Source organism: Macaca thibetana, chromosome 3 (assembly GCF_024542745.1).
Source record: "Macaca thibetana thibetana isolate TM-01 chromosome 3, ASM2454274v1, whole genome shotgun sequence".
NCBI classification, from domain to species: domain Eukaryota; kingdom Metazoa; phylum Chordata; class Mammalia; order Primates; family Cercopithecidae; genus Macaca; species Macaca thibetana.
This window is the reverse complement of record NC_065580.1, coordinates 5,590,793-5,614,390: the sequence shown is the minus strand read 5'-3', so window position 1 is coordinate 5,614,390 and position 23,598 is coordinate 5,590,793. Positions and strand designations below refer to the sequence as shown.

At 39.5% G+C, this 23,598-nt stretch overlaps 1 protein-coding gene across 1 annotated transcript in view; it reads left to right on the top strand.

Annotated features, from left to right (window-relative positions):
• The first annotated feature begins 8,375 nt into the window (after positions 1–8,375).
• The window catches only part of DPP6 (dipeptidyl peptidase like 6), a 1,147,427-nt gene continuing 1,132,204 nt past the window's right edge, over positions 8,376–23,598 (top strand). Inside the window, exon 1 of the mRNA XM_050785804.1 lies at positions 8,376–9,108. Coding sequence (XP_050641761.1) covers positions 9,049–9,108 — 60 coding nt within the window. The 5' untranslated portion in view covers positions 8,376–9,048. The remainder of the gene's footprint in view (positions 9,109–23,598) is intronic.

The window sequence follows — 23,598 nt, the reverse complement described above, 5'->3', positions numbered from 1 at the left end:
ACTAAAAATATAAAAAAAATTAGCTGGGCGTCATGGCACATGCCTGTAGTCTCAGCTACTTGGGAGGCTGAGGCAGGAGAATCGCTTGAGCTTGGGAGGTGGAGGTTGCAGTGAACTGAGATCCTGCTACTGCACTCCAGCCTGGGTGACACAGCGAAACTCAGCCACAAAAAAAGAGAATCACTCTAATACACTATATCACCAAATTAGAGGAGACAAAATGTATCGTCATACCAATTGATGTGGAGAAAGCATTTGATAAAAAACAGCACCCATTAATGATAAAAACTTTCAGAAAATTAGGAATAGAGGGGGACTTCCGTAACTTGGTAAAGAACATCTACAAAAACCTACAGCTAACATCACAGCTAATGGTGAAACACTGGATGCTTTCCCTTTAAGACAGAGAGCAAGACAAGGTGCTTCTTCTCACCACTCCTATTCAAGATCATACAGGAATTTCTAGCTTGTGCAATAAAACAAGAAAAAGAAGAAATACATAACAGATTGGAAGGAAGAATAAAAACTCTCTTTTTTTGGGAAGATGACATGATTGTCTATCAAGAAAATTGCAAAGATTCTACTTTGAGAAAGTCAACGAAATGGGCGTTCTGAAAATAATTTGTAGTGTAGCAAAGTTAAAGGATACACAATCGTGTATATATATAGGCTTACATAAATACATAATTTACATTGTTACTATATGTATAATTTGTACCAGTACTATATATATATAGAAGTAGCATAACAAAGTTATAGGATACACACACTCTCTGTCTATATATATAAATATATATATTTATATTGTTATTATGTATAGTATCGTATATACAGTTTGTATTATTATATGTTTGCATAATTTGTATGTTACTATGTACTTTCTAAAATTTTTGAATTGTTGCTATAGTAAACTACCATAGGATTAGTGTTTTAAAACAGAATAAATTCATTGTTATACTTACAGAAGTCAGAAGCCCAAATACAGTCTACCTGAACCAAAGCCAGGGTCAGCAAGGTCCCTTCCCACTGCTTTTGCCAACATCTAGAGGCCACCTGTTTTCCTTGGCTCATGGCCCCTCTCTTCATCATAAATGATCAGCATAGCTTTATGACATCAGCAGCTCTGATTTTGCTCTCTTGTCTTCCTCTTATGTAGACCCTTGTAATTACATTGGGTACACCCAGATACCCCCAAATAATCTCGCTATCTCAAGATTCTTAATGTAATTATATCGGGAAAGTCCCTTTTGTCATAGAAGATAACATAGCAACAGATTCCAAGGATTAGTGAGTTTCTTTTGAGGGGCTGTAATTAACCCTACCACGATATGGAAATGTCTATTATTTTTCTGTATACCAGAAATAAGCTTTAGGATGTGAAATTAATAACATAATACCACTTACAGTATTACCAAAAATAAAATAATTAGGCGTACATATGGAAACATGTGAACAGGAGCTATGTGCCGAAAACTACAAAACTCAGATGAAAGAAATCAAAGTAAAGCTAAATAACGAGAATCATCGTCCATGTTCATGGATTGGGACACTTGATAACACATAGATGTCAATTATCCCAGACTTTGTCTACAGATTTACTGGAATCCCAGTCAAAATCCCTGCAAGCCCTTTTGTAGATATCAACAAACAGAAGCTAAAATATAAGGGAAGGCCAAAGACCTTCCTATAATTGGCCTAGAATAACCAATACGCTACTGAAGAAGAGCAAAGTTGAGGACTTTTATTATCTAATTTCAAGACTCACTATAAAGCTACAAAATCAAGACAGATATATTTAAAAGAATAGGTAGATAGGTCAATGAAACATAAAACATAGAAATAAATCTATGCAGAGTCTGCTGGTCTTTAACAAAGGAACAAAGGCAAGTCAATGAAAAAAAAGAGTCTTTTCAAAAATGGGGCTGGAACAATTGGACATACATATAGCAAAAAAAAAAAAAAAAAAAATCAGATGCAAACCTTACACCTTTCATAAAAATTAACTGAAAATGTATCAGAGCCCTAATCATAAAATACAAAATGATAAAACTTCTAGATGTAAACATAAGAGACAAACCAGGGTTTTGCGATAAAGTTTTTGCTAGAACAGCAAAATCATGGTCCATGAAAGAAAAAATTCATACGTTGTACAATATTTTAAAATTAAAAACATCTACTCTGTGAAAGATACTTTTAAAAGAATCATGGATGGAGCTTGAGAACATTATGCTAAGTGAAATAAGCCAGGCACCAAAAGACAAATATTATATAATCTCATTTATATGTGGAATCTAAAAGACATTGATCTCATGGAAACAGAGAAGAAAGTAGTTACTGGGGCTGAAAATGAAGGAGGGAAATGGGAAAGGAGAAGATATGGATCAAAGGGTACCAAGTCTCCCTTAGACTGGAGAAATAAATTTTAGTGATCTATTTCACTGCATGGTGACCACACCTAAGAGTAACACGTTGCATATTTCAAAATCACTAAAAGAATAAATTTTTAACATTCTCAACACACACACAAAATGTTAATGTGATGATGAATGTGTTAATTAGCTTGATTAAATCTTTCTACTATATATATATATATATATGTCAAAACATCACATTTTAACCCATAAATATACACAATTTGCTAATTTTTTTAAAAAAGCAAGGGGAAGAATTGAAAGACAAGCAACAGACCAGAAAATATTTGCAAAATACAAATTTGCTTAATTACTTGTACCCAAAATATATATTTAATAAACAACTCTTAAAACTCAACAATAAGAAAACAACCCCAATATAAAATTGACAAAATATCTGCACAGACACCTCTGCAAAGCAGATATACACATGGTAAATAAACATAAGAAGAGTTGCTGAACATCATTGGTGACAGGGGATTTTCAAATCAAAACGGCAATGAGGCGGGGCCCGGTGGTTCACGCCTGTAATTCCAGCACTTTGGGAGGCCAAGGCAGATGGATCACATGAGTTCAGGAATTTGAGACCAGTCTGGCTAACACGGTGAAATCCTATCTCTATTAAAAAGACAAAAAATTAGCAAGGCGTGGTGGTGCATGCCTGTAGTCCCAGCTACTCAGGAGGCTGAGGCAGGAGAATCTCTTGAACCCAGGAGGCAGAGGTTGCAGTGAGCTGAGATTACACCACTGTACTCCAGTCTAAGCAAAAAGAGCAAAACTCCATCTCAAAACAAACTAACAAATAAACAAAAAACAGCAATGAGGTACTATTATACACTAATTAGAAAGGTGAAAATACAGAAACAAACTGGAGATACCAACAACTGGCGAGGAAGCGGAGCAATAGGAACTCCCACTGATTGCTTATGGGAATGTGAAATGGCACGGTCAACTTTGGAAAAGCTAAACATACTCTCACCGTATGATCCAGCAATCACTTTCCTAGGTATCTACCCAAAGGAGTTGAAACTTCACATCCACACAAAAAAAATCTACATTGAAAAGTTTACAGAAGACTGATTCATAATCACTAAAAACTAGAAGTAACCAAGATGTTCTACAATATGTGAATGGATAAGGAAACTGTGGTATAGCCATAGAATGAAATATTGTTTAGTAATAAAAGGAAATAAGCTATTAAGCCAAAAAAGAGATGGATGAATCTTAAATGCATGCTGTTAATTGAAGGAAGTCTGTCCAAAAAGACTGCATACTGTATGATTTCCATTATATGACAATCTGAAAGTGACAAAAACAGAGATAATAAAAATCACCATTTTCAGGGGTTGGGGAGTGAATAGGTGAAGCTCAGAACTTTTAGGGTGGTGAAACTGTTTTGTATGACACAATGTGGATACATTACACTGAGAACAAAAAGTAAATATTAATGTATGTACATTTAAAATAGTATTTAGGAGGTCAGTGAATCCTAGAATGGCATGCAGAATGTGACAAAACCAACTTTATTAAAAATGCATGACACAATCTCACTGAAGAGGGCAGGGAAAAGGTGCTGACATAAGCAACTTTGGAAATGAGTCTGTAAGACAGAGTCAAAAGAAACTTTACCCAGCAGCTGCCACTGCATTCTAGTTAATAACACTGTTTCTCACTGGCTACAAGTTAAACATTAGGATACCGCTGTACATATAGAGTAGAACTGAACAACGAATTGAAAGGTTGGTGGAAGGTAGGAGCCAGATTTACCACTGTTGGAGTGGGCATTTACAGACAAGTAAGAGAAGAAGGCTGGAATGATTCGTGTGGTAATGTATTCGAGTTGGAGACATTAGTATGAATTAATATTTGGCCTAATATAGACATACACAGTTAAATATAGAAATATTTATAGATACTTGTGTATGATCTGTGTTAGTATATACAAACATGTTACCATTCTCTGTTAGCTAGAGGACTCTGAAACAGTAGCACAGTAGCCATGAGCACAAGTCATGCCCAGACATTCATTTCTAATACCATTGTCTAATAAAAATAACCAGGGCTCCTTGGAGAAGTGGCTGATTCTAGTGGCAGGAAATATACAAGATGAGTCTGAAGCACCTTGCAGTGCCGTAAAGGAAATATTCCAAGCACATGCGCATGCACGCACGCACACACACACACACACATATACACTAATGGGGGTGTGGCCAAAGGTGCACAGAGCCACTGAAGATCATCCAATCGCCAAAGCTGGCATAATGTGAGCAAAAATAAATAAGACTAGTATTGAATTATAACCCAAAATATCATACAAATATTCATAAACCCATGCTTTATAGTTAAATAATAAATAAATGAATGGGTGAGAAGAGACAGGTCTCCTGTGGGGGAGAATGTTAAAAATGTATACATATGTAACAGACCTGCACATTGTGCACATGTACCCTAGAACTTAAAGTATAATAAAAAAAAAAATGTATGCAAATGCTCTGTCGTCAAGGAGGTAGAGCACAACTCCTCAGTCCTTCAGTGTAGGCTGCATGTAGACGCCTCCTTACAAAGAGTACAGTATGCAAATGAGAAAGGATAATAGTAATTTTACTGTGGAGAAACTCGACAAATACTCCCTCAGGCCAGGAAATCCCAACCTTTGCCTGGCTGGATTTAAGAATCGCTTTAGAGCAGCAACTCCTTCGTGCCTCCAGTTCTCTCTTTTTGGAACAGGTGTGCCTACACCTGTTATCTAATGGCCATCCCACCATTATATGTTGAATACGTGTGAGAAACTACCTTATCTCTTAACTTTTACATATCTAAACATGGAGGAAAGCTATACACAGGAAGTACCCCAAGGAGCCTCCTTCACACATGAAACTGATTTTGATGATTGAATTCTAGACTTTGAGCTGATGCTGTAATGAAATGACTTTTGGCAATCTTGAAAGAAAGTGAATGCATTTCACATGGGGAGAAACACAAATCATTGTGGACCAGAGGGCAGATTGTGGAAGGCTGCTTCTGACAAGGCTTCCAACAATCCCATCCACCTGGCATTCACATTCTTGCAAAATCTCCTCCACTTGAGTGTGGGATGAACCCGGTGACTTGCATCTAATCAATAGAATAAAACACAAGTGGTGAAATGTCACTTCTAAGATCAGATTATACATGATTGTGATTTCCATCTTGCTTGTACTCTCTGGCTCTCTGGCTCTTCTTGAGTGCTTTTCCTGATGACACTGGCTGGTGACGCTCACATGGCAAGGAAATGAAAGTATCCTCTGACCAGTCACCAACGAAGAACTGCAGACCTCACTCTAGAGGTGTTTGAGGAACTGAATTCTGCCAAGAGCCACACGAGTGAACTTAGAAGCAGATCTTTCCCTAATAGAGCCTTCTGATGAGACTGCAGCCCCAGATGAACACTTCATTGCTGTCTAGTGAGATACCCTGATGCAGAGGACAAAGCTAAGCCTTGCCTGAGTTCAAGATCCTCAGAAACTCTGAGACAATAAATATGCTTTGTTTAAAACCTCCCTGTTTTCCAATTAAGGATGGTCCCCAACTTACTGTAGTTCGATTTATAATTTTTTGACTTCATAATGCATTTATCATGCTGTAACTCCACTGTTAGTTCAGGAACATCTGGACTTATGATGGGTTTATCATGTTGTAACTCCATTGTAAGTCAAGGAGCATCTCTATTTGCTATGCAATAATAGATACCTAAGGAGTTTAAAAATGGTACTAACATCTTGGGAAATGATTTGGCAGTTTCTAAAAACACACAACAAACAACCCTGCATCTACCTTAGGACCTATTAATTCCACTTCTACATATCAATACATGATAAATGAAAGCAAGAGTTCACACAAAAAAAATCCTATACGTAAACATTTAAAGCAGCTTGATCCACAAATAGTCAAAAACTAGAATTAACACATGTAATCATTTGTAAGAGAATGGATATACTAATAATGGTACATCCATACAATAGAATATTATTTAACAATAAAAAATGAACTACTGAGACATGCAAAAGCATGATGGACCCCATAAACATTGTATTCAGTGAAGTTCATAATGAATGACTTCATTTATTTCAAATTCTAGAATAAGCAAAGCTAGTCTATGGTGATAAAATCCGAACAGTTGTTGCTTATGGGGGTAGTTTATCGGGAAGAAGTACCCTTTGGGGGGTGGCGGCAATGTTACCTGTCTAACAGGGGTATGGATTATACAAATATACATAACTGTCAAAACTGATCTGTTCATATTACTCTACATTATACCACAATTTTTTAAAAATAAAAGCAGATGGCATTAAAAAAAAAAAGGAAAGGAAAACATAGTGAAACCCCAAATTCACAATGCGGGAATTTTTAGGAAGAAAACTATTTGTGCCATGGAAGAAAAAATCGCTGTTATTTTACTAAATCATAACTGATTACATCAAAGTCAAACATATTGTCACATAAGTGACATAAAACCAATTAGACGTCAATAGCATCTTTCTTATCTTTTTCTGTGCAAAGTTTTCAAGCTTGATTAATGAAATGTCTTTCCTAACGTGAGGGTGAGTCATCAAGCTCAAGATCATGATGAGCTCCTCTCAGGGCCACTGCTCACGCTGCTCCCTTCAATCCATCTCAAGGGCCCTCTCTTCCACCATAATGGAGCTCATAGTCAAAGTGGGAGAGGGAAAGTACACAAGTAATCACAGATAAATGCATGAGTAGTTGTTAGCCAGAAAACTGGAATTGAGCAATAGTGTCTGTAAATCAATGTGAAGTGCTAGCAATTGTTCCAGGCAGTTGGTAGTAACGGCTGATGAACACCCACTACTGTGCGAAGCACCTTCTACACGTTAGTATTTCTGAGCCTCAGTTTCCTCACGTGGAAAGGTGCAGCTATAACACCGACCTTACAGATGTAAGAATAAAGGAGAGAAATAAATTGCCCAAGGATGTGCACTAGGAGGCGGCAAAGCCAAGATGCCAACCAACATCTGCATGCACAGCCAAGCTCTGCATTACGCTGATCTCCAAGCTGAGCCTCCATATTCATCTCGAGTTGCTTTTGAATGTCTTCAGCAGCCAAAAGCAACCAAACACAATTTTACAAAATGGGGATTATTCCAACTTGGAATTGGGAACATTAAAGAAATGACCATGAATATTAGCAAATAGCAGAACTAAAATAAATCTCTCTTTTACTTTTAAAGGGACGATGTAAGGGGATGTACTTGTTACCAAGCCAGTGCGCTGGAGGAGGAAAGTGTAGCTCTGGTCCTCATACATGAGTCTAACTTCTTCCCTCGATTTATACACGTTCAAACCAAGAATTTGGGATTGTGAAATAGAAGCCAAATTATGTGGCTTGATTCCCATTCAGAATATCCAAACTCAACTATCTCTGCCTGGATAAAACTTAACGTTTTGTCAAATAATATGGCTGTCTCCTAACGTGCCCTTGGTACCCTGTTCAGATCCTAAAATGTTGCAGTGCAGCCTTCATGAAGCAGCTACTCTTTTTTGACTCGTTTTTCTTAGTTCCCTGGGGTCAATTTCCTTTCACCTGTGTCTAAACGCTGACTAATTAGATCATGACTTAACAGGTGCCAAAAGAAAAAGGAGGAAACAGAGAAAAAGGAAAAAAAAAAAAAAAAAGTATTGGGAAGCTGCAGAGACTTCTACTGCAGAAAGGAATGGATGTACTGTGTTGCCTCCCCCAAACACGGCCCTGGTCAGGCCAATTGGGCCGCCCACCGATGGCACCTACTGAGCCTCAGCGTGCAGCGCCTGCCCAACTGACAGCGTGCTGGCATCCCTCAGCTGTAGCTTGTGCAGCCTGTGCTAACGAGCCCGGGTACCGTCCCAGCTCCTCCTCCGCCCACTCCACTGTCTGTCTTTCGCCTGTGCAGTGGTTCCTGGCAAAACCTCTTATGCCCCCTCCCGACCATCCCGGGAAGATTTGGCGGCTGGAGCCCTGCGCAGGAGCTGTAGGCAGGAGTGGGCTCCAGTCCCTCCTTAACCCTGCCGGTTGGGTGGGGTGCCCGAGTCCGCACTGATGACCCCTCCAGCCTGAGCTTTTGAGGGTGACGGGACTGTGGAAAGATCCGCGCTGGAGCGGAGCGCGCACCCGTGGGCTCCTTGCAGCGGTGGCTGTGCCCTGGTGGCGCGAGGGCGTGAGTGCGCGCGACTCCCCGGCTTTCGCGGGTTTCCCCACCCCTTGCGCAGGGAAGAAGAGCCTAGTCCTACGTCCCCCTGGCTCTCCCCACACACATCTCCTTGGAGCTCCTTTTGGGTTTGCTCCGGCTTCTGGTCTTGAGCGTCCTGGACTGTTTCCCGTGGAGGCAGCGCTGGGCAGAACGCCCTCGGAGCCGCTGGCGCCGGCCGGGTTCCCTCCGGGGTCCCAGCAGCTGCTTCTCCTTCTCCAGCTCAGGGCTGCGGATTTTACCGCCCCTGCACAGAAGCCTGCAGCGTGGAGGCTCCCCTCGCGCTCGCCCAGACTCGGCTGCAGAAGGAGGACCCACCTCGCGTCTCCTGCAAGGCGCGCACCTCCGCCGCCACCCTCCACGCGCCTAGGAAGTTTTGAAGGTAGAGAATCTGGGCCCCTCAACTTCCTCTGGACATGAATCAAACCGCAGGAGTCTCCAACAGCGTCAGGTGTCCCCCGGGGAAAGGCCACAAGGTAAGGGACCCGCGACGGAGGGGGCTTGTGCGGGGGCATGGGGCGCAGGTGGAGGCTACAGTTGGCCGGCGAGTGGAGACTCCGGCAGGTTTGTGGAGGGAGTGTGAGCAGCCGCCGGTGCCTCTGCATCCCTTGCAGGGGTCCGTGACTGAGGATGGTTGGCGGATCGCTGGGGTTGCGAGAACGTGTGATGTTTCGTAGACCCGCGGCCAGCAGCAGGGCTCTGCCCATGCATCCGCTCCCGCCGGCCACCCTGGGGCTGCAGATCCTACGCTGCTTCGAGGCCGGGCTGGCAGGTGCAGCTGGTTCCCACGATTGCGGGGCTTTCGGGAGAAGAGGTCAGCGGCGGGAGGCAGAGCCCCTCCCCCTTTCACAATCACACCCCCCGGGCCAGAGCTTGCAGAGGAGCTGTTCCCGGGAAGCGCGCGGGGCTCTCCCTCAGGCGCTGGCGCTGGCGCTGGCTGCTGTCGCGGACACGTGCTTCATTAACTTTAATGAAGCAATGCGTGCCTGAAATTATTTCCAGGAAATTAGTGACGTTCAGAGAAAGGGGAGTGGGCGGCGGCCTAAGGAATGCTGGCAGAACCTCACTAGTAGCCCAGAGTGTGAGGGACTTGGGAAACGTTTACTCCCACGCGCAAAAAAAAAACCCCAGGTCGCCAGCGAGGTTCGGGATTTCGTGCGGATCCTGTGGGGACCGGCCACCCTTGGCCATGCTCAGTACGCCTCACCTATCTGCCGCTCAGCTTAGGTTGTGATTAATTAGTGAGGAAATTCTTTACCTGGGTTACATAGGGAAGCCGCACAGCAATGCGTGTAACAATGAACTTTAAAATATTTTCAAATATTTATATTATTTTTTAAACTGAAAAAAGGCGAGCACTGTGGAGCTTAGTCCTTGATATGCAGACTGAATTTGTGCTCCACTCTGTCTTCTTATTTTCGACACCTATTTTGGTGTGTACATTTTATGTAAGGGCATATATTGTTTATTAGCTGTTATTAGAAAAATATTCCCATTAATATCTACTAGTTGGGGTTTAGGGCATGTATTAGCCCAGAATATCAACTCCAAACGCTATTTGTTCAGAGTTGAAGTGAGTAATGATATTGGATTCATTTGATGGATAGAGGAATTGTTGGTCTGTTTGAGTTATGTAAGATGAGGATTTACGGTTGAATGCTTTTATTCAACTGAGTAAGTAATATCAAGCATTTTCTTCTATCAGATCATGATGAAATATTTGAATCAGCAAGTCATTTCTCTGATCTCTGTTTTCACCACGATTTGAGTAGTTAGATGTTTCACATTTACATTACTTAGTATCTATAGGACATGTATTTTAATACAGAGTAGTTAATATAAAATTTTTCAATTAAAAATAGTTTCACCCATCAGTGATAATGTAGTAGAGACATCTGTGGAGTTCAGAAGATCATTCAGGAATTTCCTGTAAGAAATGTCTTTGGCTCCAGTATTAAAGTGGCTTCTTGGAAGAATTGGACTGTAGGGTATTGACATCAGTACAACTTTCTGGAAAGTGTTGGAACACACACCAACAATTTAAAAGATACTAGGAAACCTGTTAATCATGAGTTAGGGATCACCTTACATATCTATCAGGTGTCCAACAAATACTTGCTCCAATGAATCATATTAATTCAATAGTCATCAATCATCCATTTATTAAACATGGTAAACCACTATTAAGTTCCAGTAATATGAGAACGGAGAACCCAAATATGAACTTAGACATTGCCTTCACTGTCCAACATGCAGTTCTAGTCATACCCTGTCCTTGTTTCTTTAAAATCTTTGATGGCCTAAAGTGAGATGATGGTGAAATTCATTAGCTAGAAGGAAAAGAATATTCAGTTCCTTTTCTCAAAGAAGAACCCACTTAAGTTGTTGTTTGCCTGCAAAGTTTGTAGCTTTGGAGTTTGTCTCGTAGGTTGCTGTAGTGCAATAACCACATGAGAGACTGAAGTAATTGGAGGTGATGTTCGTGAAAGTTCTGTAGTGGATGAGGGATGAGCTGGTAGCAGGAGTCAACACTGGGAACTAACGCTGGATGGACCATGTGATGTTTAGGTCACAGTATTTTTCCAACAAAATATAAAACTCAATAATGTCAGTGTAGTAGATGTTTTGGAATAGTTGTTTTTCCATTGTATATGCTATTCTTAGAGTTCATCTTGGGAGACTTTGATGGAAGGAAAGGCATTAGCCTCTTAGGAAAATATTCCAGCTGGACTCACTTTTGTTTGGTCTCATTCATTTACTGATTACTGGTACAGCAATTTACATTTGGCAAATTCTTATTTGTTCTTGTGCAGATATTTCTTGAGCAACATTGGTTGTCTCTTTTTGGATGTGTATTCAATGAGTTAGCCTTCTTTTAGATGTGTTATTTATTGCTAGGTTCATTCTTGCCTATTGAACCCCTAGAATTTGGAAAGAAGAGGTCCTTGTTGCAGCCTCCTTTCTCCTGAGCACGGGGGCACCTGACCACCTGGTAACAGCTGCTAAGGATCACAGGGTAATCCACCACACTGTTGGCCCTGGTAGAAGCAGGAGCCACTGATCCTGAGAAGAAACCTCCTGAAGTGATAATCCTCTGGAATTGGCTCCTGGAAACTTGAAAGTGGTATTCATTCTTGAGCAAAGAATACAAACTTAAGTTTTACAGAAGATGTAAACTACAAACATAAGACTGTACAACTTTAGCCTTGGAAGATGGCGCTCACCTTCTGAGCAGAAAGTAAGGACACCCAGTTGAATAGTTAACTCCAGCCAAAGTAAAGCCTCCCCTTTCAGCCTCAGGTTTGAAGAGAAAGCAAAGGTTTGGGTTGAGTTTCTTTACTTAGAGCTTTTCTGGAAGGGAAACTTCTTTGTGTCAGTATGTATTACATTAGGCATCAAGACAAGTATTATCAGTGCTTCAGTCTCTGGAAGCAGCAGACATAGCTGTTCAAAGTTTGGTCTTTGGGATCCTAAGGTACCAGTGTCATTTTGGATAAATTGCTTAACCTCTGTGCCTAAGTTTTATAGGACCTTCATAGTAGGAGTTGCATGAGGGTTCAACAAACTAATCCATGTGGGGGGCTCACAGCAGGACCTGACACACAAGATGAAGCATTACTTTACCTTTGAACACCCAAATCAGGGAGGACAAGACAACTTCACTTTAAAACCCTTTCCATTTTTTTTGAGACAGAGTCTTGCTCTGTTGCCCAGGCTGGAGTGCAGTGGCGTGATCTTGGCTCACTGCATCCTCCACCTCCCAGGTTCAAGCGATTCTCCTGTCTCAGCCTCCCAAGTAGCTGGGATTACAGTGCCCACCACCATCACACCCAGGTAATTTTTGTATTTTTAGTAGAGATGGGATTTTGCCACGTTGGTCAGGCGGGTCTTGAACACCTGACCTCAAGCAATCCACCCTCCTGGGCCTCCCAAAGTTCTGGGATTACAGGCGTGAGCCACTGTGCCCAGCCACTGTGCCCAGCCTCTTTTTACATGGTCGCCTCTCATAGGCTTTTCAGGAGCAGGTCCCAGAGGGTATGGATGGGACAATCGTTAGAGTATGGGCTTTGCAGTGAGACAACTTGGTAGAGATCACACAAATAGAGCTGGGCATGGCATGGTGGTGTGTGTCTGTGGCCCATCTACTCAGGAGGCTGGTGTGGGAAGATCACTGGAGTTGGAATCCAGTCTGGGCAACACAGTAAGATGCCATCTCTAACCAGTCACCCTCCAACCCCAGAAAAAAATCACACAGGTAGAAAGTAACAAATGTAGGACCTAATTTAATTTATTTTTACACATCTGGAAAAAGGGAATATGATATATGCATTATCTCATATAATTGTTAAGCAAATCCCCATGAAAGAAAGTGTTTGCATATAGTAAGCATTTATTACATGACAGAGCTTTACATCAAGCATGGAGATAGGTACTGGAGATAATTCTTTATATTACTTATAATTTGAGACCCCATTTTATCTAAAATTCTTCAATCTATCTGATGTTGTAATTGTTTATATTTTATATCTGTTTTATCTTTCCTCTGCTTTCAAGAATATCTCCTTATCTTTGATTTTCTATATTTGGTGACTTGTATGTGACTAGCCATGGATTCCTTCATACTTATCCTGCTAGGAGTTTGCTAAGCATTTGATTTTTTAAATTATTTCACCATATTTGGGAATTTTGTGCCATTATTTTCAAAAATATTTTTCCATTTCAGTCTTTCTTGGGATAGCAATTGTACATATATTACACAATTTATATCGGCCTACAGATGTATATAGCATTTAAGCTATTTGATAATTAGGATCAGTATAACAGATTCCAAAAGCACAGTTTCCAGCTTGTAAGATTCCTTTCCTAGCCATTTTTGCCAATGAGTAATCTAGTTCCACCAGGTCCAAAAAAACTGTTAATTCAGAAACACACTTAAGGAGTAATCATCTTGTCTGAGGGTAGAGATCAGAAGTCTCTGCTTTCTATTTATATAGGTGGATATTTAACATTCTATTTTTCATTGTCATTCCACCCTTGTCTAAGCCGAAAGGGATGAGTTATTAGCCACTAACCTCAAGCGATTCTTTGCATTGAAGAGTAGACGCAAAACCTTGACTTTGTGAGTTTCAATCTGAACTCAACTACCAAAATCCCTTCAGGATCAAGGACTCACTTGGTGCCTCTCTGATGAACGCGGTGATTAATAATCATCATATCTCCTGTTTACCCATTTGTGTACCTAGAATGTGGCAAGAAGTCAATCCTTATTCATCACTTGGCACCATTTTCTTGTGAGGAACATCATATTCTACCAATGAATTAGTAAAATGTTGGTGTTTCTTCTCAAGGTTTTCATCCTGTGAAAAAGCTGATGAAGCCTTTGCATTTTGAAGTTGCTTATGACCCATGAAGAATATCAGCCTCTGTCCACAGGGGCTTGTTCACTTTTGCCAGCTCTAGGTATTATACTTTCTGGAAATTTAATAGGCTTCTTACCTTCTACCTCTAGTGCTTATTTTATCACAAGGGCAGGGATAGCAAAGATACAGCCTATGGTCTCAATCTGGCTTGTGTGTCTGTCATTTTCCTTTTAGGACATTAAAAAATGAATTAATCAACTCAAGTCATTTTGACTCAATAGGAATGTATTTTTTGTGAAATATTACTCATGAATCCCACCTGCATTTTTACTTTGATTTCATCCTTAAATGATATATTTTCCTGGATGTAAAATTCTAATTTGACAGGATTTTTATTTCTTTTTCAGCACTTTAAAGATGGCATTCCACTGCGTTCTAGAATGAGTTTTTTTCTGCTGAGAAGTGAAGTCATTTGATTCATAGTTTCCTGTATGCGCTGCATTATTTTTCTTTGTCTGCATTTAAGATTTTTCTTTGGTTTTCAATATTTCAATATTATGTGCCTAGGCATGATTTTCTTCATATTTATTCCCCTAGTGGTGCAAAGATCACCTCGAATCTTCAAATGCACCATCTTTGGGAATTTGGTGGCCATTATCTTGTCAAACATTTTTTCAGTCCCATTCTTAATTTGTTGAGATGACAATTATGCATGTTTTATACAGCTTATATTGCTTTACAGTTCTCTGAGGCTCATCATTTTTCAAAGCTACTTTTCTCTCTCTTTTACAGATTTAATTTCTGTGGCTCCATCTTCACATTTAATGACTCTCTCCTCTGTGTTCTGCATTTTGTGGTTTGTGTATTCAGTGCTTAGCTCCAGATATTACATTTTCAGATTCTAAAATTTCCACTTAGTTCTTTTTTCACAATATCTATTTTCTGCTTGGATTTTTTTTTAATTCATCAGGAGTATTTTTGTTGTTTAATAAATGGGTCTTCTCACTTTAAAACCCTTGTAGGATAATTCTAACATCTGAGCCTTCTTAGAATTGGTCTGTGTTGACTGTATTTTCTTCTCAAAAATGGACTACAGTTTAAAATGTCCTTATGTTGAGTGATTTTGAATTTTATCTTGGGCATCATGAATGTTGTGGAAACTCTGCATTCTGTTATGTTTCTCTGATGATTGGTTTTTCATTTTAATGAACACTTAACTTGGATGGCAACTCAAATACAAGTTTTATTATTTTATCTTCTTGTAGCCCATTCAGCACCTGCATGACTCAGGGGACAACTAGAGATTTGGAGGCTGCCTAGTTTTCTTAATTCTGGAATCCCTTTTCACTTTCCAAGTGAGTCCTTTTCAATACTTTAAATCTTTGTGAAGCTTTCTGGTTGACCTTCACTCAGTCTCTTTTTTATTTTCTCTTCTGTCAGTTCTTTCTCTCGTCTTCTTTCATTTTCCCAGTGTTACATTTTCCAAAACTCACATTTTGATAAACTATCTCTTGTTAAATCTGAAGGTGTTCATGCTCTCCCTTTTTTGTCTTCTCATGAAAAGCAAAATCTACTTTAATGCTCTCTCTTTGCCAAAATACCTCCTGTCTCCTTTTCTATTCTTTCCTGCCCCTTCTGGTTTAGATCAATAGAACTTTCCCATCCTGGGACATTTCATCCTCTTTCCAAACTTTTCCTCAGTCTATCCTTCTTAGGAATTGAGCATCCTCTTCCTCCTCTTCATGGCTTAAAGAATTTCCCTCCTGGATTTTAGCACTGATTCCCTTTCCGTGCTTTTCACTTTCCAAGTGAGTCCTCTATAAGACTTTGAATCTTTGTGAAGCTTTCTTGTTGACCTTTACTCGTCTCTTTTGTACTTTCTCTTCTCTTCCTGTGGAATGCCCTCCCTCTAAATGATCAGATCAGCCACTGACTCATAGGCTCTGGGACACGGCAAACTCATACAAGGTTTATGACGTTTCGCCAATTGCTGCCATAACATAATATGGTCCTTTTCCTGCCCCTTTTCTTTTCTCACACACCTGGCTTCAGAACTACTATCTATGGACATGAGAATATCATAGAACCAGAGTCCTGCTAAGAAGCAGATTAAAAATTTTTTTTTTAATAACTCATGGTTGCAGGTACCATTCTCCAGCTTGATTTTTGACTTAAATCTCAGCCCCTCCCACCTACTCTGATCCCTACACCTCCCTGTTCCTGAGTCTGTAGTTCTTTCTGAATTCCCAGGTTCCCTCATCCTGACCAGTGGTATCTGTCATTTTCTGCACAATGCCTAGTTCCTCCTATGCTGGAGAATCTTTCATCCCTAATATAAAATATTTTAAATGAGGACCTAACTTTAGAGGTAATTTCATTCAGTCCTCTCATTTCAAAAAACTGAGATCCAACAAAACACAGTTAATGAGAGAGCCAGGGCTCAAAATCCCACTGCCTGATCCTAGGTTTTGGTACATTCCATTATACCAGGCTGCTTTGTGGTTCATCTTCTCCATCTGAGCACACAGTGAAGGACCATGTCTGATAGACACTTAGGTATCATGAAGGTTAGTGAATCAGCCTGAAGGACACTTCGCTAATACTTAATATTAGCAAGGGCATATCTAGTTCATAGTTTTTCTTATCCACTATTGCTCTTCATACTGAAAAGAAAGCTTAGTTGTTTAATTGGTAATTTCTAGAAGAAATAAGAAAGGGTACCCATATAAATAAAAATAAATAAATTCTTTTTATCACCCAAAACTTAAATCATCCTAAAGTATTTCAGAAAGTTTAATATAATTGATAGAACATAAATGACTTTTATGACTTCCAGAATATTAGTGAAAATCTATTTATGTTATTTTGGCTTTACATTTTATTGATTTTTAAATTTTTAATTGTCCTCATTTTATCAGTAAAGTACATAAAATGAATCTAAGCTCATACATAAGGTTCCAGGAATAGAGGGCAGTAAATGAGTAGTAATTGTTTCTTCTGGTTTTATTTGTTGGATTTTTTTTTAAGTCAAAAGCTATACCTCAAATGCAGTATTTCAATTATCTTACACCTTGTCCCTCATGAAGGAAATAGAGTGATTGGAATTTTACTGGACCCTCAAATCTATTATTTTTATTACAGTCCCAGCAATAGGGATTTAGTCAACAGAGATGGAGGAAGTTACATAACTCCTGTGCATGCCCTCCCTCATCTTTAGGGCTTCAGAAAATTTGTATTATTTTCCTACTTCGGAGACATAATGTGTGTGTTCTTTCAGTGTCTGTATCTTCCTTTTTATGAAAAGTTCAAGTGCAATATTAAGAGATCATAAGGCATTTAGGCATTATTAGACAATTTAAAATTACATCTGACAAAATGTGTGCACAGCAGAACAAGTTTGTATTTTTCATTTTGTTTTTCATAAACCAAAAAAGCTGACAATTCACTGGGGCCTTGTGGAAGCTTCTTAACTGTGTGACTTCACACGGAAAAGCTCCTCCAGCGGAGGATGGTTTACTGAGGTAGAGTGGAAGGAGGAAAACAGGGAATCAATAGACTCAACCTTAGCATTGGTTGAGTGGGGCACCTGTTATGTGTCAGGTGGGTGGTCACTGCTCTCTGGGCCTTTGTTCACCTGTGTGAAAGCTGAGGACGTTCAACCAGGCTTCAGGATCACATCAAGCTCCAAATGGACAATATTCCAACCCTAGAAAGAACGATGGGCCAGGCACGGTGATTCACACCTGTAATCCCAGCACTTTGGGAGGCCGAGGTAGGTGGATTATTTGACACCATGAGTTCGAGATGAGTCTGGCCAACATGGCAAAACCCCATCTCTACTAAAAATATAACAATTAGGCCCAATGGTGCATGCCTGTAGTCCCAGCTACTCCGGAGGCTGAGGCAGGAGAATCGCTTGAACCCGGGAGGTAGAGGTTGCAGTGAGCCAAGATTGTACCATTGCACTTCAGCCTGGGTGACAGAGTGAGACACTGTTTCAAAAAATATATATAAAATATAAAGAAGAAAGAACCAGAGGCAAAGTGGTTGCTATTATTAAGGCATCCCTTGGCATAGGTATCAAAAACAATCCCATAGTGAAACATACTTAATGGAGAACCTAGGTCAGTAGATGTCCTTTAGACTTCAGTGCAAAAATTATGACCTCCAGTAAGTCCTTTAGGGAAAGGGTGCATTATAGTTGCTAGGCTAGTCCTTTCAGGGACTCTTAATTGGTGTTTGTCATATTTAGTAAGTACTAAACTCATTGCATAAACTTATAAATTATTGACGTCAACTAAGTTAAGAGATGGTGTCTTAAAAGCAGGTCAGAAAAAGATGATTACCTCTTTTGTTCTTGAAAAATAATACAAATACTGGATACCATGTTTAATAAGTACATCGAGGTATAGTTGACTGTGCATATTTAGAATGTACGGTTTAATAAGTATTGACATGTGCACATGTGCAAACCCGTGAGAACACCACGGTCAAGGCAATGAACATATGTGCCATTCCCAGAAGGTGCCTCATGCTCCCTTGTGATCTGTCTCTCCCTAACAATTCCACTACCTTTTTCCATCCCTAAGGAAAAATCAATCTTTTTTTTTTTTTCTGTTACTATATATTACTTTCCATTTTCTAACATTTTAGATAATGGAGTTATTAAAGTAGGTGGTCTTTTATAGTCTGACAACTTTCACTAAGTATAATTATGTTGAGATTTATTCATGTTGCAGCATGGATCAATAGTTATTTATTTGTCGTCGAGTAACACTTGATTGTATGCCTATACCATAGTTTGTGTATCTATTCACATGGTGATGGACATCTGTGTTACTTCAAGTTTGGGGCTATTACCAAAAAAGCTTTTATAAACATTTATGTACAAGTTTTTATATAAACATATGCTTACATTTCACTCAAGTAAGGTAAATACCTAAGAGTGGAACAGCTAGATCATACGGTAGGCATATGCTCAACTTTTTAAGAAACTGTTAAATTATTTTCCAGAGCCATTTTAGAATTTTACCTGCAGCTTCTGAGGCTTCCAGTTCCCCCAGATCCTTGCCCACACTCAAAATAATCAGTCTTCAATATGAGCCATTTAAATAAGTGTTTAGTGGCATCTTGGTACAGTTTAAATTTGTATTTTGCAATGGCTAATGATGTTAAGCATCTTTACACATGGTTATTTCTATCTACATATCCTCTTGGCTAAAGGGTTTCTGAAAATCTCTGACGTATTTTTGATTGGGTTACTTGGTTTCCAGTGAGTTGAGAGTTTTTCATAAATTTCTTTATCAGCTATATATTTGCAAATTTTCTTCCAGTGTGTGGGGGTATATAGTCTATAAATAAATATATTTATTTTTAAATTATCTTAATTACTTTTTTTTTTTTTAAGACCCAGTCTCGCTCTGTCACCCAAGCTGGAGTGCAGTGGTGCAATCTCAGTTCACTGCAACCTCCACCTCCTGGGCTCAAGCAATTCTCCTGCCTCAGGATTTCTAGTAGCTGGGGCTACAGGCGGGTACCACCATACCCAGCTAATTTGTGTGTGTGTGTGTGTGTGTGTGTGTGTGTTTTTAGTAGAGGTGGGGTTTCACCATGTTGGCAAGGCTGGTCTCAAACTGCTATCTTCAGGAGATCTGTCCGCCTTGGCCTCCCAAGTGCTGGGGTTACAGCTGTGAGCCACCACGCCCAGCCAACAATGACTTTTGAAGATGCTTGCAATGTGGATAACGATATGTGAAAAAAAGAACTTTGATATATCCTGACACCATATGAATATATTAACTCAAAATGGATCATAAATTACAATGTTCAATTTAAAACTAGAAAAGTTCTAGAAGGAAACATAAAATGCCTTTGGGTTAGGCAAGTGCTTTTTAAATATCTGTGAGTTTATCCTTTTCATCAAATTTGGAAATCTGGGGGCACTATTTCTTCAAGTATCTCCCTGCTTCCATCTCTCTCTCTCTCTCTCTCTCTCTCTCTCTCTCTCTCTCTCTCTCTCGTGTGTGTGTGTGTGTTCTCTAGGGGTTTCAAGTGCACGTATATTAGGCTGCTTGAAGTGTTAACATATCTCAATGATGCTTTGTTCATTTTTAAATTAATCTTTTCCCTGGATTTTATTTTGGATTATTTTTATTCTTATGTCTTCAAGTTCATCAATATTTTCTTCTGCATTAACTAGTTTGTTGTGAATCTCATCCAGTGTATTTTTTGTTGTGCACAGTATCCATTTCCTCTCTGGGATTTCAATTTGGGTCTTGTTAATATATGTCTTCACTGAACATTTGCACATATGGAATGCAGCTGTAATAATTGTTTTAATGTCCATGTCCACTAATGTTAAAAGTTGCATCAGCTCTGGGTCAATTTCAATTGATTGAATGCCCTCCTTGAGTAAGATTTGTATTGTCTTGCTTCTCTGCAAGCCTGGTAATTTTTGATCGGATGCCAGATATTGTGAATTTTATATTGTAAATGCTGGATATTTGAATATTCCTATACAAATTTCAGAGCTATGTTTATGGCATTCAGATAAGGCCCTTGGAAATAACTTGATTCCTTCAGGTCTAGCTTTAAAGATTTACTAGGTGGAAATGTAATATTAATTATAATTTACTATGATTATAATTAGCCCTATGATCAGTTTTAGGGCTAATTATCCCCACTACAAAAATAGGACCCTTTTGTGAATTCTACGAAATGTCTGTAAATCATGAGATTGTTTTAGAGGAGCTTATCTGAGCAGATACTATTTCCTGTCCTGTGTGAGTATCAGGGCACCATTGCCTCCAATCCTTCCAGGTTATTCTTTCCCCAACCCTGGAGAGTTTCTCTCATGCGTGCCCTGTTCTGTATTTAGCTAGTTTTCAGGGGACCTCAGCAGATCACCAAAGCTCTCTTTCCATGCTGTTTGCTCCTCTCTCGGACCCTTTAGCTGCAAACTGTAGCTACCTTGTTCTCCCCGGACTCTCAGCTCCATCTGTTTAGCTCAGAGTCTCCTGGGTCCCACCTGGGTTTTCCATCATCCGCTTTAGTCTGAAAACTCTCTAAGGCAATAAGCTCAGGATAAATGGGACTCGCCTCATTTACTCCCCATCGATCAGAAACCAGTGCCCTCCTTCGCTTTCTTTGATATCCAGTGTCTCGAAATATGTTGTGTCCTATATTTGTAGAAGATTTATTTGTTTCAGGCAAGAAGGTTCATCCAGTTCCTGTTTCTCTATTTTGGCTAGAAGTGAAAGTCTCTGGGAAAATTTGTTTGTACTTACCTTTTGATTTTAGAAATCATGACTTTAAAATAAAATGGGCCTAAAATGTATGAGAAATTTTAAATTATGCTAAATTTCATGCTAAATACATTGAATACGTTAAATATAACTAAGACACACCCATACTCTGATATCTGACGTGAATTATTTGAGGTCTGAAGACTGGAAGACACTATGAAATGAAAAGTGTGTCAACAATTTAACATTTCTTTCTCCATCCTTTCACTTGTCCAAACTTTTTCATGAATGTCACCTTATTTCATTTTGCAACAGCTAGTGAAGTAAATAGGTAAGTATTTATCTCCGCTTTTTTTGACTGAGGAAATTGTGCTACACAGTTACGTGTGTATCACATATGGTCAAAAGCTAATAAAATCAAGAAATGTTTTCAAACTAAGAATGTATAAATATTGAATACTATTCAGTCTTTTATTCAGCAAGCATCAATCCATGCTTCCTTCAACCCATGTGTCTATCTATTAATTTACCCAATGCTGAATATTATTTCTGTACTTCATAAGCATTGGACTCCTTGCTATTATTCCTTTAAAAAAATAACTAAGAAGCTATTATTTTTATTAGTGAGTCAGTGCGTACCCAAACAAGGCAGGAAACAACAGAATAAAATACCCCAGGACATTGAAAAGGAATAAATCCAAATTGTAGCATTTTGGTTGGTCAGGGGAAAGAGTGGTCAGCGTGGTTTAGGTAGGAAATGCTTGCCAAAAATAATGGGACTCATTGCCTACTCTTCTAGTTACATGTCCTGCAGTCATAGAAATACGCAGACTAAAGTCAGTGTAACAAACATTTGCTGCTTCCCCACGTGATAACTGCAATCCTTTGCAACCAAGGGACCTATACAGTTTTAATAGACAGTTATTACGTAACATTTTCTATGTTTACTTCTGTTAATTTGTATTTGTAACCACAGAGAACAGATTCTAATTCCCTCTAGTACAGGAACGCTGAAGCTTTACTTCCGCTTTACAATGGTCAAAAGTCTGAGAAATCATAAAGAGCAACATGATATGAAAAAATGAAAACAATAAAGCAACTGTTAATATCTTCTTCCATCCTATGTAGGCTTTTGTAGTGGTGCAACATTGCTTATTTAATCTATTCATCAACTGCCAATTGGACATCTGTGTGATAGAGGTGTTATTAATTGCTTCCCAGGCCACTTATCTTCTAAGGGATTAAGACTCTACCTGCTGTGTGTGGTGGCTCACGCCTGTAATCCCAGCACTTTGGGAGGCCGAGGCATGCGGATCACCTGAGGTCAGGGGTTCAAGACCAGCCTGATCAACATAGAGAAACCCTGTCTCTACTGAAAATACAAAAAAATAAAAAATAAAAATAAATTATCTGGGCGTGGTGATGCATGCCTGTAATCCTAGCTACTTGGGAGGCTGAGGCAAGAGAATTCGCTTGAACCCAGGAGGTGGAGGTTACAGTGAGCCGAGATTGTGCCATTGTACTCCAGCCTGGGCAACAAGAGTGAAACTCTGTCTCAAAAAAGCAAAACAACAACAACAAAAAACTCCACCCACAGTCTCTTCTCTTCTATTTGAAACACAGGACCCTATCTCCTCCTAAATACAGACCAAGGTTGAACAAGCACTCCCAGGGGAAGAAAGCTACTAGTTGAGCCATGCCAATCAAATCCTCTCTTTTGGAAACTTGAACAAAGACATAGAGATTACAATGAGAATTTGAAGGACACTGTATAAGATAACAGACTGACAGCCGTGCATGGTCATGAGCAGCCCAAGGATGACCACTGGGAGAAGGGAAGGCGAAGAGCAGCAGAGATCACAGAAATCATGAGGCCCTGCAATGTGAAGATCCTGCCCTCACGTTCTCACTTTCTTGCTGCAGTCATGTGAAACCTGTCTTTACTTCGCTTTATTTCGTTTTCAACTCTCAGTGTTCTGAAAGGTCATTACGTAAAAGTAACAGACAATGAAGAAAAACCATTAATCCCTAGTGGGATTTCCCATTTTTACTCCCACTCCCCATTACCACAAAAAACTGTTTTTGTTGAGCAAACTTTTCTATAAGCCTCTTTGCATTCTTACTTTGTATTCCAGGAGGTACAAGTAAGGAAAAAAAAAAAAAAAAGTCTTCTGAATTCTTCTGAATTGTTTTCTAGGTAGAAGTGGGGATGATGGCTATTTTCCAGGTTGGTATTGGATAGAGCTCGCCAGAATTGAATTTGTCAGAAAAACAGAGGGTATCTGTGAGGCTTTGTGGAAGGAGATGAAAGGCAACAAGGAAAAGGAAACAAAGATGATGTTGCTGGCAGCCAGGAGATACA